Genomic DNA, 13,068 nt, shown 5'->3' with positions numbered 1-13,068 from the left:
TTTTCAATTACCTTTTTGTTTTAAATACACTTGTGAACAGTACACGCTAAACCATGCTCTGATGCCAGCTGTAACAGAATTGACCAATTATACGAAATTAAGTAAGAAAATCATCCGCTAGAGCAGACGATTTAGCAAACTTAAGCCCGTATAACCCGATAGTCCGTGAAATCACGAAGGATTTCAAACCAACTCACATCCCAGCCAAGATCGTAATAAGTTTAGCGGTCACCATCACATATTACATAAAAGTTCGCATCTCAGACACATTAGAGTTTAAACATAGTTATTACAAAATGAGTTTGAATAAAAGTAGCGGAAGCTATTTGTTCAAAACCACACACACACTCACACGGAGTTCAAATACAGTGCCAGCTAATGATCATCTCCAACAAAAGCATCAGACAAGACATAAGGAATGACCACGCCCATGGTCCTAAGCATCACCCATCGCAGGATAAAGGCAGTTGATACAGTAGCCGTAATACATCTGCCCATCTGCAACAAGTGGGAATAAAACTCTGAGTACGAGAAGGTACTCAGCTAGACTTACCCGACATAACCAAAAATAAGTGACACCAAGGATTATGAAGGCTTTATAGTAGGGTAGCTGACTCATTTGCAAAAAGAAGCATTTTTAGCATTTCAAGAACCTTTCTAAAAGCGTTATTGCCAAATTAACTATTTATAACCTGTCGACTAGATTTGCACCTACACTAGAGCAACCAGGTGATTAAGCCAATAATGATAACCAATGATCATTAAACAACTTCCATAATGTCATATTTATTATAACTGTCCAAGTGTTCCATCAACATTACTATGATGAAGTCACTCAAGTCAAGTGCTCACTATCCTGGAGCGATGGTGATTCGAATCAATTCCTAACCAGCTGGTGATTTATTCCTTACACAAACCTCACTCACCCGCTAAAGTGAGGTATTGATCACCAAGTCAACTATCCAGGAATCTTGAGTTTGCTAGGAACCACATGTACCCGGGGGCCGACCGACTACACTTTGGTCTTATCATCTCGCCCCCATGTCCTACCACACCTGCTCCGACACAGTGCGCTGCGAGCAATCTACTCGGCCCGAATAATCTCCCAGCTTCACGGTCGGAAGGTACTTTATCCGGCCAGCTAAATGTAAGGCATGCGTTCAACATGACTCGAGGCCCAACAACGGTCGGTCCTTAATCGACACAGACGGAAAGCACTACAGTTCAAAAAGTCTGTAAGTCTCCGTCTGGTCTCAACTTCATTTAACACTTAGTTATACCATGACTTCATAGTCATCCAAGCAGATCCAGGTAACCACCTATAGCTCGCAGGTGACAGGAAATCACCCGACTTCTACCGGTCTAAGCCAGCTAAGCATTGACTCGACTGCGGATACCAGGGTAACAAGGATATAGTATAACAAAGGTAGACAAGGTATAATGCAGCAACGGTTGCAAACAACTCCTGAACGTAATGCATCAATTAAAGTAAAGCATTTAATTAATAATTGCAAACTAGGAGAAAATGCTCCGGGGCTTGCCTCTCTCGAAGGAGCTCGGGCGGTGATTGGGGCACTCCGGAAGTTCCTCAATGTCCTCCTCGTCGGCTTCGGGCACTTCCTGCGGCTGCACCTCGAGCTGCTCCTCGGGCTCCTCGGGTATGACGACTGGGTTCTTGGTTTGCGATCCTGTATGATGCAATGTGCGTAAGTGCTTATGCCATCGGTGCATTGGATGAGATAAATACAATGGATATGCTTGAATGCAAGGTAGTCAACATCATCCAAGAACATATACTACAAGCACATGTCATCTACTGCATTCTCTTCTACTACTAATATGCTAAGTCAACACATCTCATTAAATGCTTCAAAGATACACCAAAGCTTCACTAATTTCTTAATCACACATAAAGCAACACTTGATTAAACCCTAATTAATAATATGTTTGAATAGTAACATCTATTTTTATTGCTTAGAAAAATCTTAGAAAATTACCATAACATAGTACTACCCTAAGTAGTCTATCATCAGATTTTCATGGTATTTGAATGGGTGGATTAGCCTACACAAAAATAACAAGCTATGGCATGATTATGAACATGAAATACTTTGTACTGTGAAAAGTGTCAAACAACAGAGAAAATATTTTTCCTATGTTCTACCTAGCAAATAATCACTGTACAAAAATTATCACATGCATGTTTTATACAAATTTTGCTCTCTAGCAAAAATAACAAAAATCAGCCATTAAAGGCACTTGAACTACACCTCATACTTTTTCTACAGCACATGCATGACACATATTTTTCCTAAGAAGTACATTACATAAGAAGATTAACAAACTTGGAATCATATTTTTCTGAAGCCTATAGGTTTTTCTACACATTTTTCAAGTTATCAGCAATATCAAGGATTAAATAAAGCTCTATAGAAAAGTATCTCAAAAATGACATGCAATATTTTTATCATGTAGATCTGGCGACAAGGAACCTAGCAAAATTTGTTTCAATGGATTTGGAGCAAATTTGAGTATACCAACATTTTCCAAATCATTTCTCTTTCTAAATAATAAAAAGAAAAACTGAAAACAAAAACTTCCTATTACTACTGGGCCGGCCCGTGGGAACCAACTGGCCCATGGCCACTTTCGGCTTGTGCAGTCCGAGCGAAGGGGAAGGGCAGCCTGGCTCGGGGCTTCGGCCCACGGCCACTTGGCCCAGCTCGGCCGAGGCGAAGGGGTCACGCCCCGCCGGCGCTCCGGACGACACGGTGGCGCAACATGCTCGCGTGCGGGCACCTCCCGGCCACAGCAAGGCACGTGGGGGGGGGCAAAAGATGCGCAAGGGCAAGGCAGGCACGGTGCGCGCGGAAGGACGAAGATAGGAAGGTAGAGCCGGGCTGTCCACGCGGGCACGAGCTCCGACGAGCTTGGCCACGGCGGTGCGGAGACGAAAATCGATCACAACCGCCTCTCACCTCGACGACAGTAGCCGAACGCAGGCGCAAATGATGGAGCTTGACGAGGCGGACTGTGGACTAGAAGTAGACGGTGGAGGTGCAGTGGAGCTCACGCGAGGCGGCGGCGAAGGTGGTGCGGTGCTCAGCGGCGCTGTGCTCTGCCGCGGCGAGAGGAGGGGCGAGCACGTGAGAGCAAGAGAGCGGGCGGGAGTGAGTGGAGAGGAGCGCAGCGCGGTCGGCAGAAGAAGCCGCGCGCGTGGAGGTGGAGTCAGGCCGTGGCTGCCGCGCGGCGGGCGTCGCCGGCGCATGGTCACCACGCGGCGATCGCGTTCTGACGCGGTCGGGACGCGGTGCGGGCGAACGGCGCGGCGCAGCGTGGAGGCAGGCCAGACGCGCGTGGGGCTGGGCTGGGCCGAGGCGAGGTGGGCTGGCGCGGGCGCGAGAGGTTCGCTGGGCCGGCTTCGGCCGTGGGCCGAGAAACGGGGCGACGGCCCGCGAAAGGTGAAAACATTTTTCTAAATTTCTATTTTTAAGAAATTTTCAAATATCAGTTTTCAAATATCATTTTGAGCAACAAAATGACATCTTTTGAAAATGGCCCAAAAACAAAAGTTGCTTAGAATTTAATCCTCTACAACTTTGCTTCTATTTCCAAAGTCCAATTCTTGCTAGATTTTGAATTATAAATTTAAAGTCAATTTTAACTCAAAACCCTAATTTTGGAGAATTATTTTTAAAGCAAAATTTGGCAATAATTTGAATACAAACTTTGCTCCAAAAATTGTGCTAAATAATTCTAGATGATTTACAATCATTGCCAAACAAGTTCTACTAACCTAGCAAGCATAATTAGGGCAAAAACAACTCTAAACAAGTGTATGCAACATTTACGTTTCACGAGCATGTTTCGTATGTTTCGAAGCAGGGTTTCAGTTATTATTGACATGATTAGGCATGTATGATTTGGATGCTTGATGATGCATGATTTGCAGTGCCTAAATGCTGGCATAACACCGGGGTTTTACACCATTGTCCCTGATGGTCACAAGAACTTACCTCAGCAGTCCACTGGACTAGTCCACTACTGCTGCTGGACAGCCTAGTTCTTCTACACAGCTCCTAATTATCCATCATCAATCAGTTCAACTTTAGTTACAAATTTATGCAATGTGGCACCTAGTTTTCTAGTCATGAACAATGACCTTTGTGAATGCAAAAAATCTTATCTTGCAAACACCAAGGGTAGCATATTGAGCAGTTATACATTTTCACAGCCTTTTCCACAATGTGGATGAAGGTCAACATTGTTTTTACCTATTTACAATGGTGTGATCTTGGAGATATAGGCAGATGACTACAGTTCAGATCAAAACACACTTTGTAGGAAAATATTTGGCAGATGATGAGACACCCAGATCAGTAACAAGGAGTCCAAATAAATGTACAAAATATGGCATATGAGCCGGTGTTCAATGGTGCTATCAGCAGATAGGGAAAAAAACATTTCAAGCTAAAGCTTCAGGTCCAGGCACCAAAACAACTATACCGATTTCTCCCAGCATATTACCACTCTATGTTTTTCTTTCTGCATCACTTATTTAATTTATTATTACAAGCCATAAGCAATGTTAGTTACCGATCTATGTTTTTTCATTCTACATCACTTATTTAATTTATTCTTATAAACCATAAGCAATGTTAATCTAGCCATCATCATTCCATGAATGCAATCAAGTTGACACTGTCTAGAGAGACTCAGTATTAACAGTAGTACAATCCAAACAAATAAAGAAACAGAGATTTCTGGATGCCATCTCACCTGCAAAGTGTCCTAACAAAACCATTTAAATTGTTACAATCAGGAACCATAATCTGTAATATCAGTTACTACATAGATAGATATATTACCATTTAAAGTAGCCTGATTGCAAATAGTGTTATGTGTGGACACAAAAACTTAAATTGTACATCCAATTCTTTCCGGACTAGCAAATGATGATTTATATGCATGCAAAAACCTAAAGTATTTATAATCAAGTAGTCCGTTCATAAATAATAGCATGTGAAAGCACAAAAGCTTTCTCACAAATCTTGCCTCGGTGTCAAGCATCGTCATACCCTTATCCATGTATATCCTGCAAATTATAGGCAATCAAAGTAAGTTATTGCGCAAACAACTGGGAAAAGCGACTGCAACAATTTATGGCTTTAAAGGAACTAGCATCAAGCAATGATGAAATTAAACATCCGAACACCTGTAATGAGCTAATACCTGCACAAATCGTCCACATTTACATAGAGATTTGAGCAAAATCTGGCACAGGAGGGTGCTAATCTGAGCAAAGTAGCAAACTATACTCTGCATGTGGGGATGGAGGGGCAGCTTGCACCGCGGGGTCATCCAAAGTTGAGGGGAAGAACCTGCAGGGGTGAGATTGGCTGTCGGGCACCGCGGCTGCCACATTCTCGTCCTCGTCTGAGGGGGGAGGCCGCCACGACGATGGCCAGGCGCAGCAGTGACTGCTCCGGGAGGCCGGGCCGGTGGCGGCGGGGGCCGAAGGGAGGGGAGGGGGCGGGGCCGCTTAACCTCCCCATCCGCGGGAGAGGTCAACGGCACGGAGGGATCTGGGGAGGGAGGCGCGGTCAGTTTGGCTGACGAAGGAGTCATGTCCGCCATGGCAGTCGGTGGAGGGAGGAGATGAGGGTGCGGCGGTCGGCGGACGAGGAGATGGGGGCGTGGCGGCGACTGAGGAGATGCGGTCTATGGTGGAGAAAACGGCATGTGGTGGATGAGATTGCGGAGACATGGATGAGATTTGGGGCGCGGGATGAGATTACGAAGATACTCTTAAAAATATAGGGATTTGAGGAGGAGGATGGGTAGTGGCATTAATTAACTATACGAAATTTTTGGGCTGGCACCATTGAACCGAAGGAGGCGGGGGGCCAAACTGAATTCAGTCCAGCGCCTGAAAAGCTTATGTGAAGTAACTTTTTTTAAAAATAAGAAATTAAGGCACCTTTGTGAAGCAACTTGTACATAAACTATATTAAATACGATGAATACATTTTTCAAATGTAATAGGCAACATATAAGTTGTCATGTGGTAGTTTGAACAATTTCTAAGTAGATTTGATATTTTCTATCATTTAATTGACTTTCTCTGTCTTTATTGAAAGTAATCCTAAGTTGAACTACGTGTCCCTCCAATAAGATTCAAAAAACTGCACAAAAATATTTTTTAGGTTCATATGTTCCATTACAGACCATGTATTGGAGATGGAGAAAAATTATGTTGTCTTCTAGAGACAATTCAAAATTTTATCTCCAAATTAGCACATAATAATTACAATAATATCTAAATTTGATCCAAAAATTCTACAAATTGACGTGGCAACATATTTTTGGTTCATAACTAAGCTTGTAAAAAAATTAAGTATTTTGATAAAGTTGGAGCATACATTGTTCACAAATGGAGACATCTCTCACATAGTTCGTAGTAACTCAACTCAAATTTTGAGATTTAAGTAGCACTTTACATGTTCGAACTCGTATTCACCTCAAAATTGGATAGAACCTTATAATTACCATGACATTAGAAAATATGAAGTTATGTTACCAATTGTTATGCAAAAAACATGTTTTATCTATTCTTTTTTTTTTTGGAAGAAAAGAAGCTAGAAATTGTGTACATAGAATAAACCATCCTCACATCATCTAAAGCCAGCCATCCATGGGCGAGGGGCATGGCATGTCGGCCGGACAGCACCCCAGTTGCGGGCAATGTGTACATGGACGACGCCCAACATCTATTTGAGGAGATGCTTGCAAAGTAATTAATTTGCTGTAGTTCTTGAATGTTCTCGTATGCCCACCTATAATATCCGGTAACGAAATAAATAGAACAAGGAACAAATAGATTAGTACTTCCATATAGGAAGAGTCGAAGACATAGATTAGTACTTCCAGTAGTATGGATTATGGAATCCATACTATGAATCTATGAACCTTTGGATGGATTGGACAGCAGCATCCATCTTTAGAATTTATTGATTATAAACCCATTCTTGCGGCAAGACAAAATAATCATTTAAAAGAACAAGAAAAATAGCTAGTATGAAGATAGAGAAGGCAGTTGACAAGAAGGAAAACTGCTATGGACTTCAACTTTGCAGCTTATGTCCAATCAAGAATTAAAAAAAAAGGTGTAACAGTATGATCTAGCATATCAGTAACATAACAGCACATAATCTTGCACTTCTTATTGATAAGGAAAATCAATGGTACCAAAATTGCATAATTAGAGGGAACCTTGTATATTTCTAACCACTACTTGTTTCTGCACAAACAAATTGAAACCTTGCACTATGATGTTTACCATCCAATGAACCCATGGCACATCACATCAGCCAAACTAAAATTCATTGCATCCACCGAAGGAGCAGGTTCTGTTCCGGCCATCAGGGCATCATCTGAACGACAACAAATCCACAAATTGGTAAGCACAAGGACAAAACTGAACTGCACAAAGCAACTAAGACCACTTACCAGTGAATGCCATTGATGTTGATCAGTATCTATATGTTGTGAGCTGCACTGCAGTTTCTGTTGGATTGACTAGCCCTTGCTGTCCTGTCCTTTTTTTGTTATTGTTGCCTATGTCATGAGAATGTAGTGCTCCATTCTTTTAACCATGCCCTTCGCTGTCTATACAACAGGTCATGCTGTAGTAGTTGTGGCCTTTATGGCCAAGCAGTTGATAGTTGTAGAATTGGTTTGTAGTTGGCACAATGTAGTGCTTGCCATGTATATATGAAATATGAAAGGTATAAGGCTAGCTGCACCTCCAGTTCAGCTCCCTCTCCCTCTCCCTACCCAGGGAAAAGGGCGTGCGCGTATGTGATTGAGGGCAAACACCTGGGAGCCAGCTAACAGTTTCTGCCACCTCAATCGCCATAGCAGCCACACCAAGGGACAGGTGCCTTCTCAACCAAAGGAGGATGTACAGTAACATACCAGGCCACCATCAACCAACCGCACAAATAGCAGTGTGCAACAGGAACAAAGAATGATATGCTGTGAGAAGCCAATGATCTGTACAACTCATCCCAACCAGCATGAACAAGCACAACCCCCACCGAAAATCACAGAAGACAAGAAATCGTCGCTGCCTATGCAACCATCAATCACCATCCAAAATTCACAGCAAGCAAATGCTGGAACAGCAGATCAGCGATTAGACAGTTCCTGATTGTACATAGCTCCAAAAACTTTCATGCCTAATTTCATCTCAAACAGAGTGATTCATAGTGGATATTGAATAGCAAGGGTAGTGATATGGTATCTCACAGAGGCACCATTGGCTACCAAAAAGTTTTCTAATACTTTATAGGATTATAAAATTCATTTATCAACCAGTATCCAAAATTCTAATCATCCTTCTGCCAGCAGGATCAAAACCTTTATCTACAGGCATATGTGTAGCCTTTGAGGATCTGCTGTTATGCATAGTCTCATATGTCATGAACATTAGGAACTCAAGAAATAGGCACCTTTCTATGTCCTCGTTGTTAGCGTGGGGGTCATCCTCCATTTCCCTTCGTGCCCAGTCAATTATATTTCTAGTAGCATCATCAAAAACAAAAGAATCTTCTCTGAGCTTCTCAGCCCACATAAGGGCTCTCTTCCCAAATCCTTGCTTGCAGAAATGAGAAAGGAAAACATTAAGTGTGATAGTGTTTGGTTGAAAAGCCATCTTAATAAGCCTGCCAGTCAATATCATAGCTCGATCAAGAACATCGCTGCAAATGCCATCCATCAATGTGTTGTATGTAATAGAATTTGGTGGACAACCCATAGCAACAAGCTCATCTAGCACCTTCCCTGCTTGGTTCAACATATGGTTGCTGCAGAGACTATGCATCCAAATATTATATGTGAAAATATCTGGTTCACAACCAGCTGCGAGCATCTTATTCATGAAATTCATGGCACTGTTCATATCCTTAGCCCTACAATATGCATTGATTATCGTATTATATGTCACTGTGTCTGGGGTTAGACCATTACTGCACATGTCCAATAAAAGGTTGTCCACCATCTCCAGCTTTCCTTCTCTGCAGAAACCGTCGATTAGAATGTTGCTTGTGTAAATGTCAGGAACAAGGCCACTCTGCCTCATATTCTGCTGTAACTTCAAGGCTTCAGTCATATTGCCTTCTCTACAGAGTGCAGATATGATGGAGTTGTAAGTAAAATTGTTCGGTACAATTCCTCTGGCTGTCATCTCAGCAAATGCCTGATAAGCCTCATTCACGTAATCTAATCTGCACAGGCCATTGATATATGCTGAGAAAGCAATAAAATCAGGCTGTAAACTAATTTTGCCCATATCATCCCAGCATTTCAATGCGCAGACTGCATTACCCTCTCTGAAAGATGCATCCAAGCAGATAGTAAATGATGTACTCAGACAATATCCTTTACTAACCATGTGCTCTAAAAGAAGCTGTGCTTCATCAAGCCTTCCTTGATTGCACAGACCCATTATCATGTAATTAAAAGTAGACGTTGACGGTGCGAGCCCTAACTTGTTCATAATTCTATACAGTTCAAAAGCTTCTTCGTGGAGTCCCTCCTTGCTATAAGCAGTGATCAATGCATTAAATCCAGTAACACTCAATGGAACACCCTGCTCAATAGCACCACGCAGAAGCTCCCAGGCATCATCCAATCGACGATCCCAACAAAGCCTACAGACCAACATATCCAACCCATCAGACAACATATGTGAACCAAACATGTCATGATCATGGACTAACTGGGCAGCATGCCCGAACTTGTAAGCTCCAGCAGCAATAATGTTGAAGGTGCAGGAATCTGGCACCAATCCCCTCGCTTTCATTTCCCTATAGGCTGCACAGGCCTGATACATCCGTCCGGTCTTTGCATATCCATCAATCAAAACATTGAACGTGATTGTATTTGCTTGGATCCCCACCTGGGCCATTTCATCGAACAGCCTCCTTGCTTCTGGCATCCTCCCCTCATGGCACAGAACATCCACTAGTATATTATATGTCACAACTGTTGGCTCACACCCTGACCTGTGCATTTCTTCAAACAGCTTGAAGGCGTCCCGTGACAACCCAAACACACAGTGCCCCTTGATGAGGATGTTATAGCTGCACACATCTGAGACGATACCAAACTTCCCCATGATCCCAAGCAGCCCAGAGGCGACGCGCACCAGCCCCCTGTGGCAGAAACCGAGGAGCATGGCGTTGAAGGTGGCAAGGCTCGGCCGCGGTCCCCTTGCGGCCATTTCCTCGAACACGTTCCAGGCAGCGCGGACCTCCCCGCTTCGGAATAGAAGCCGCAGTAATGCCGCCAACGCGGAGAGGCTGGGCGTGTTCCCAGAGCGGCGGACGCGCGTGAGCACATCAAGTGCCTCGGCTGCCATGCCCGCGGCGAGGAATGCGTGGAGCGCGAGCCGGAGCGCGCCGTACCGCGCGCGCGAGCTCCCGCTGGCACTGTCACTAGACGACCACGAAAGGAGGTCCAAGGAGGCGACCGGGAGGAGCGCTGCGATGAGGATCGCTGCGAAGGGGCGAAGCGCGGGAGCCGACCTGGCGAGGCGAGATGCGGCGGCGAAGCGGGCGGCGAGCGGGGTGGAGGGGGAGCCAGAGAGTGGGCTGAAGGCATAGAGTGCGAGGTGGCATTGCGGGGAGGTCTTGAGAAGACGCGCGAGCGCGAGGAGGGCGTCACGGCGGAGAGATGCTGGCAGTGACAGGAGGCGATGGTGGTCGGGATGGAGGAACTGCGCGGTTGGATCGTATGCGGAGGAGGAGGTCGTCGTCGTCGTCGTCGTCGTCGTTGTGGATATGAGGTGGTGGAGATTAACGAGAATACAGTGCGGTGTATTGGATTGTCTCGCCGCCGCGGCGAGGAGGCGCATCTGGCGCGGCGGCGGCGGCAGTGGGAGGAGGTGGGCGAGGGAAACGGAGGCAAAGTGGAGGGGGTCTTTTTTTCAGCTTTATCACAAAAGCGAAGAAGAAGGCTCCGTTGGTGAGTCAGCATCGGTGTGGGCTAGTGGCTATGTATGATCTGCGTGGCACTTACGTGGACATTACTCTTTTTCTGCTTGAGTTACTAAGGGCATTACCAGCGTTCAGACGTCCCGAGCCGTTCTAACATATGGGACGCCACTGGTCCTTCACGCGAGGGCACATCTAATTATCCACTTTTACGGAGGCCGTCTATCTTATTGTCAACTTTGTGGTGGCAACTACAAAAATGTCCAAGAAAATAGTAACTCGCCTAATATTTTGTCATTTTTGCTGACGTGGCATGCTAGATCAGCCAGCCAGCTTGGGAACAGGCCGTTGACGCTCAAAGACCGAAGGCAAAAGACCATTCTGCCCCCGCCGTGTATTGCTTAACAAGCGTCGTCTCCTCCCATCTGCTCAGTCCACTCGCTATTTTCCCGTCCCTCCCCTTTCATTTCCCGTGGCGGCGCGAGCTCGAGGCGGGCAGGCGGGAGGTCGAGGCAGGCAGGCGGGAGCTCGACGGCGGCGCCAAGTTGCAGGACGGCACGATGCCTGCAAGGTTAGATCTACTTCCTTCTTCTACCTACGTGCGGCATCTGTGAATGGGGGGATTCCTGATGCTAGGGTTTTCTAATTTTCGTGTGTTGATGTAGGATTCGGATGTAGAGCAAACCATTAGCCACGATGGTGTGGTCTCCGTGCCCCCCGTGGTATGTTTCATTGTTATGGCATGTATGTGAGGGGATATTGTATGTGAGGGATGTGACAGAACCGCCCAATTTATACAATATCAAGTACGGCTGTCCCCGCTTAACACGTTGACACGCGCATACTCTCACTTATATAAACCCGGTAGTCCGCCGAGTGTCACGCAGGACCTCGGTAAATCAACATCACAACCAAGATCGCGTGATTAAGCAAATACACATCACATACGCAGAGTTGCAGCGGAAATAACATTACATATAGATTCATAAATAATAATACAAGTTTAGATTTCAAAACCGATTAGTGAAAACAACATTGCTTTTGAAGGATTTCATTAATATGAGTTCCAAATACATTGCTAGCATAAGTGACATCCTCAGATAAAAGCATATAGATGAGAATAAATATAGAGTCACCGAGCCCACCGGCGGTTAGCCACCATCTTCAACAGGTCGAAACCTTACCTGCAACATGGTGGGATAAACCCTGAGTACTCGAATGTACTCAGCTAGACTTACCCGTCATAACCAGAAACAAAATTGACTCCAAGGAGTATGCAAGGCTTTATAAGTGGAGGTAACTTGACAACATTTTGCATAAAAAGCGATTAACTCAATTATACAATTATAATTCTGTCATCAAGTTAATTAGAACTATCCATCTCTAGATTAGCAACAATCCTGTGCCAAACATGTGGTATATCTTTTTAGAGCATACAATAGTAACCATAGCAGGTATAGTAATTCCATGTTTATCCGAACCATCACATTCCATAATCCAATTACTACGATGTTGGGACTAGCCAAGTTTCTCACTATCCGGGAGAGACGGCGATTCGAATCGATTTCAACCAGCTGAAAATTTATTCCTAACACAAACCTAGGCAGACCAGATCAACGGTCACCTTAGGTCACCTTTGGTACAACTCAGGTACATATTTCGCGGGTCCGTACCGCGCCGCACAATCTGGAACACCAGATGCCAGGATGCTCAGGCCAAGCCTGCCCTTGGGCTCAGTCTGATCGTTCCCCGGAAGGAGCGCACAACAGAACGGTTCCCGCCCTGAGTTGAATTACTCGGCTTCGCGGTCGGAACGAGTTATCCGGCCAGCTAAGTGAGAGACATGCGTTCAATCTTGTCAGAAGCGCTAACAACGGTACGGTCCTTAATCGACACAGATGAGGATAAATCCACACCCAAGACCTCCATGTCTTGTTGCTTCTCTATCGACTTCCCGTCCGGTCTCGATTTACTTTTACTTCATGGTTCTGTTCCACGATAGCAGATATAGCCAACCGTGCTCCGGTATCCACCTACATCTCGTAGGTGACAGGACATCACCCGACTTCT

The 13,068-nt window shown here is 44.9% G+C and overlaps 1 protein-coding gene across 2 annotated transcripts; it reads right to left on the bottom strand.

Moving 5' to 3' along the window:
- Window positions 1-4,993: 4,993 nt before the first annotated feature.
- On the bottom strand, window positions 4,994-10,973 carry LOC136539167 (pentatricopeptide repeat-containing protein At1g63330-like). Of its 2 annotated transcripts, XM_066531112.1 has the most exons (3): window positions 7,511-10,973; window positions 7,341-7,434; window positions 4,994-5,096 (listed from the first exon to the last, which is right to left on the bottom strand). In XM_066531112.1, the coding sequence occupies exon 1, from the start codon at window positions 10,917-10,919 to the stop codon at window positions 8,373-8,375; it is 2,547 nt and encodes an 848-aa protein (XP_066387209.1). In that variant the 5' UTR covers window positions 10,920-10,973; the 3' UTR covers window positions 4,994-5,096; window positions 7,341-7,434; window positions 7,511-8,372. The 2 variants fall into 2 exon arrangements, with proteins under 2 accessions (XP_066387209.1, XP_066387208.1); XM_066531111.1 differs by lacking the exon at window positions 4,994-5,096 and having other exon boundaries at window positions 7,135-7,434.
- Window positions 10,974-13,068: the final 2,095 nt, after the last annotated feature.

This window comes from Miscanthus floridulus, chromosome 2 (genome assembly GCF_019320115.1).
Source record: "Miscanthus floridulus cultivar M001 chromosome 2, ASM1932011v1, whole genome shotgun sequence".
Classification (NCBI taxonomy): domain Eukaryota; kingdom Viridiplantae; phylum Streptophyta; class Magnoliopsida; order Poales; family Poaceae; genus Miscanthus; species Miscanthus floridulus.
Note: the sequence above shows the minus strand (reverse complement) of the source record. Positions and strands in the feature narration are given on the sequence as shown.

Coding starts and splice junctions, on each gene's coding strand:
- LOC136539167 (XM_066531112.1), bottom strand. CDS start 10,919: ATGCGCCTCCTCGCCGCGGCGGCGAGACAATCCAATACACCGCACTGT.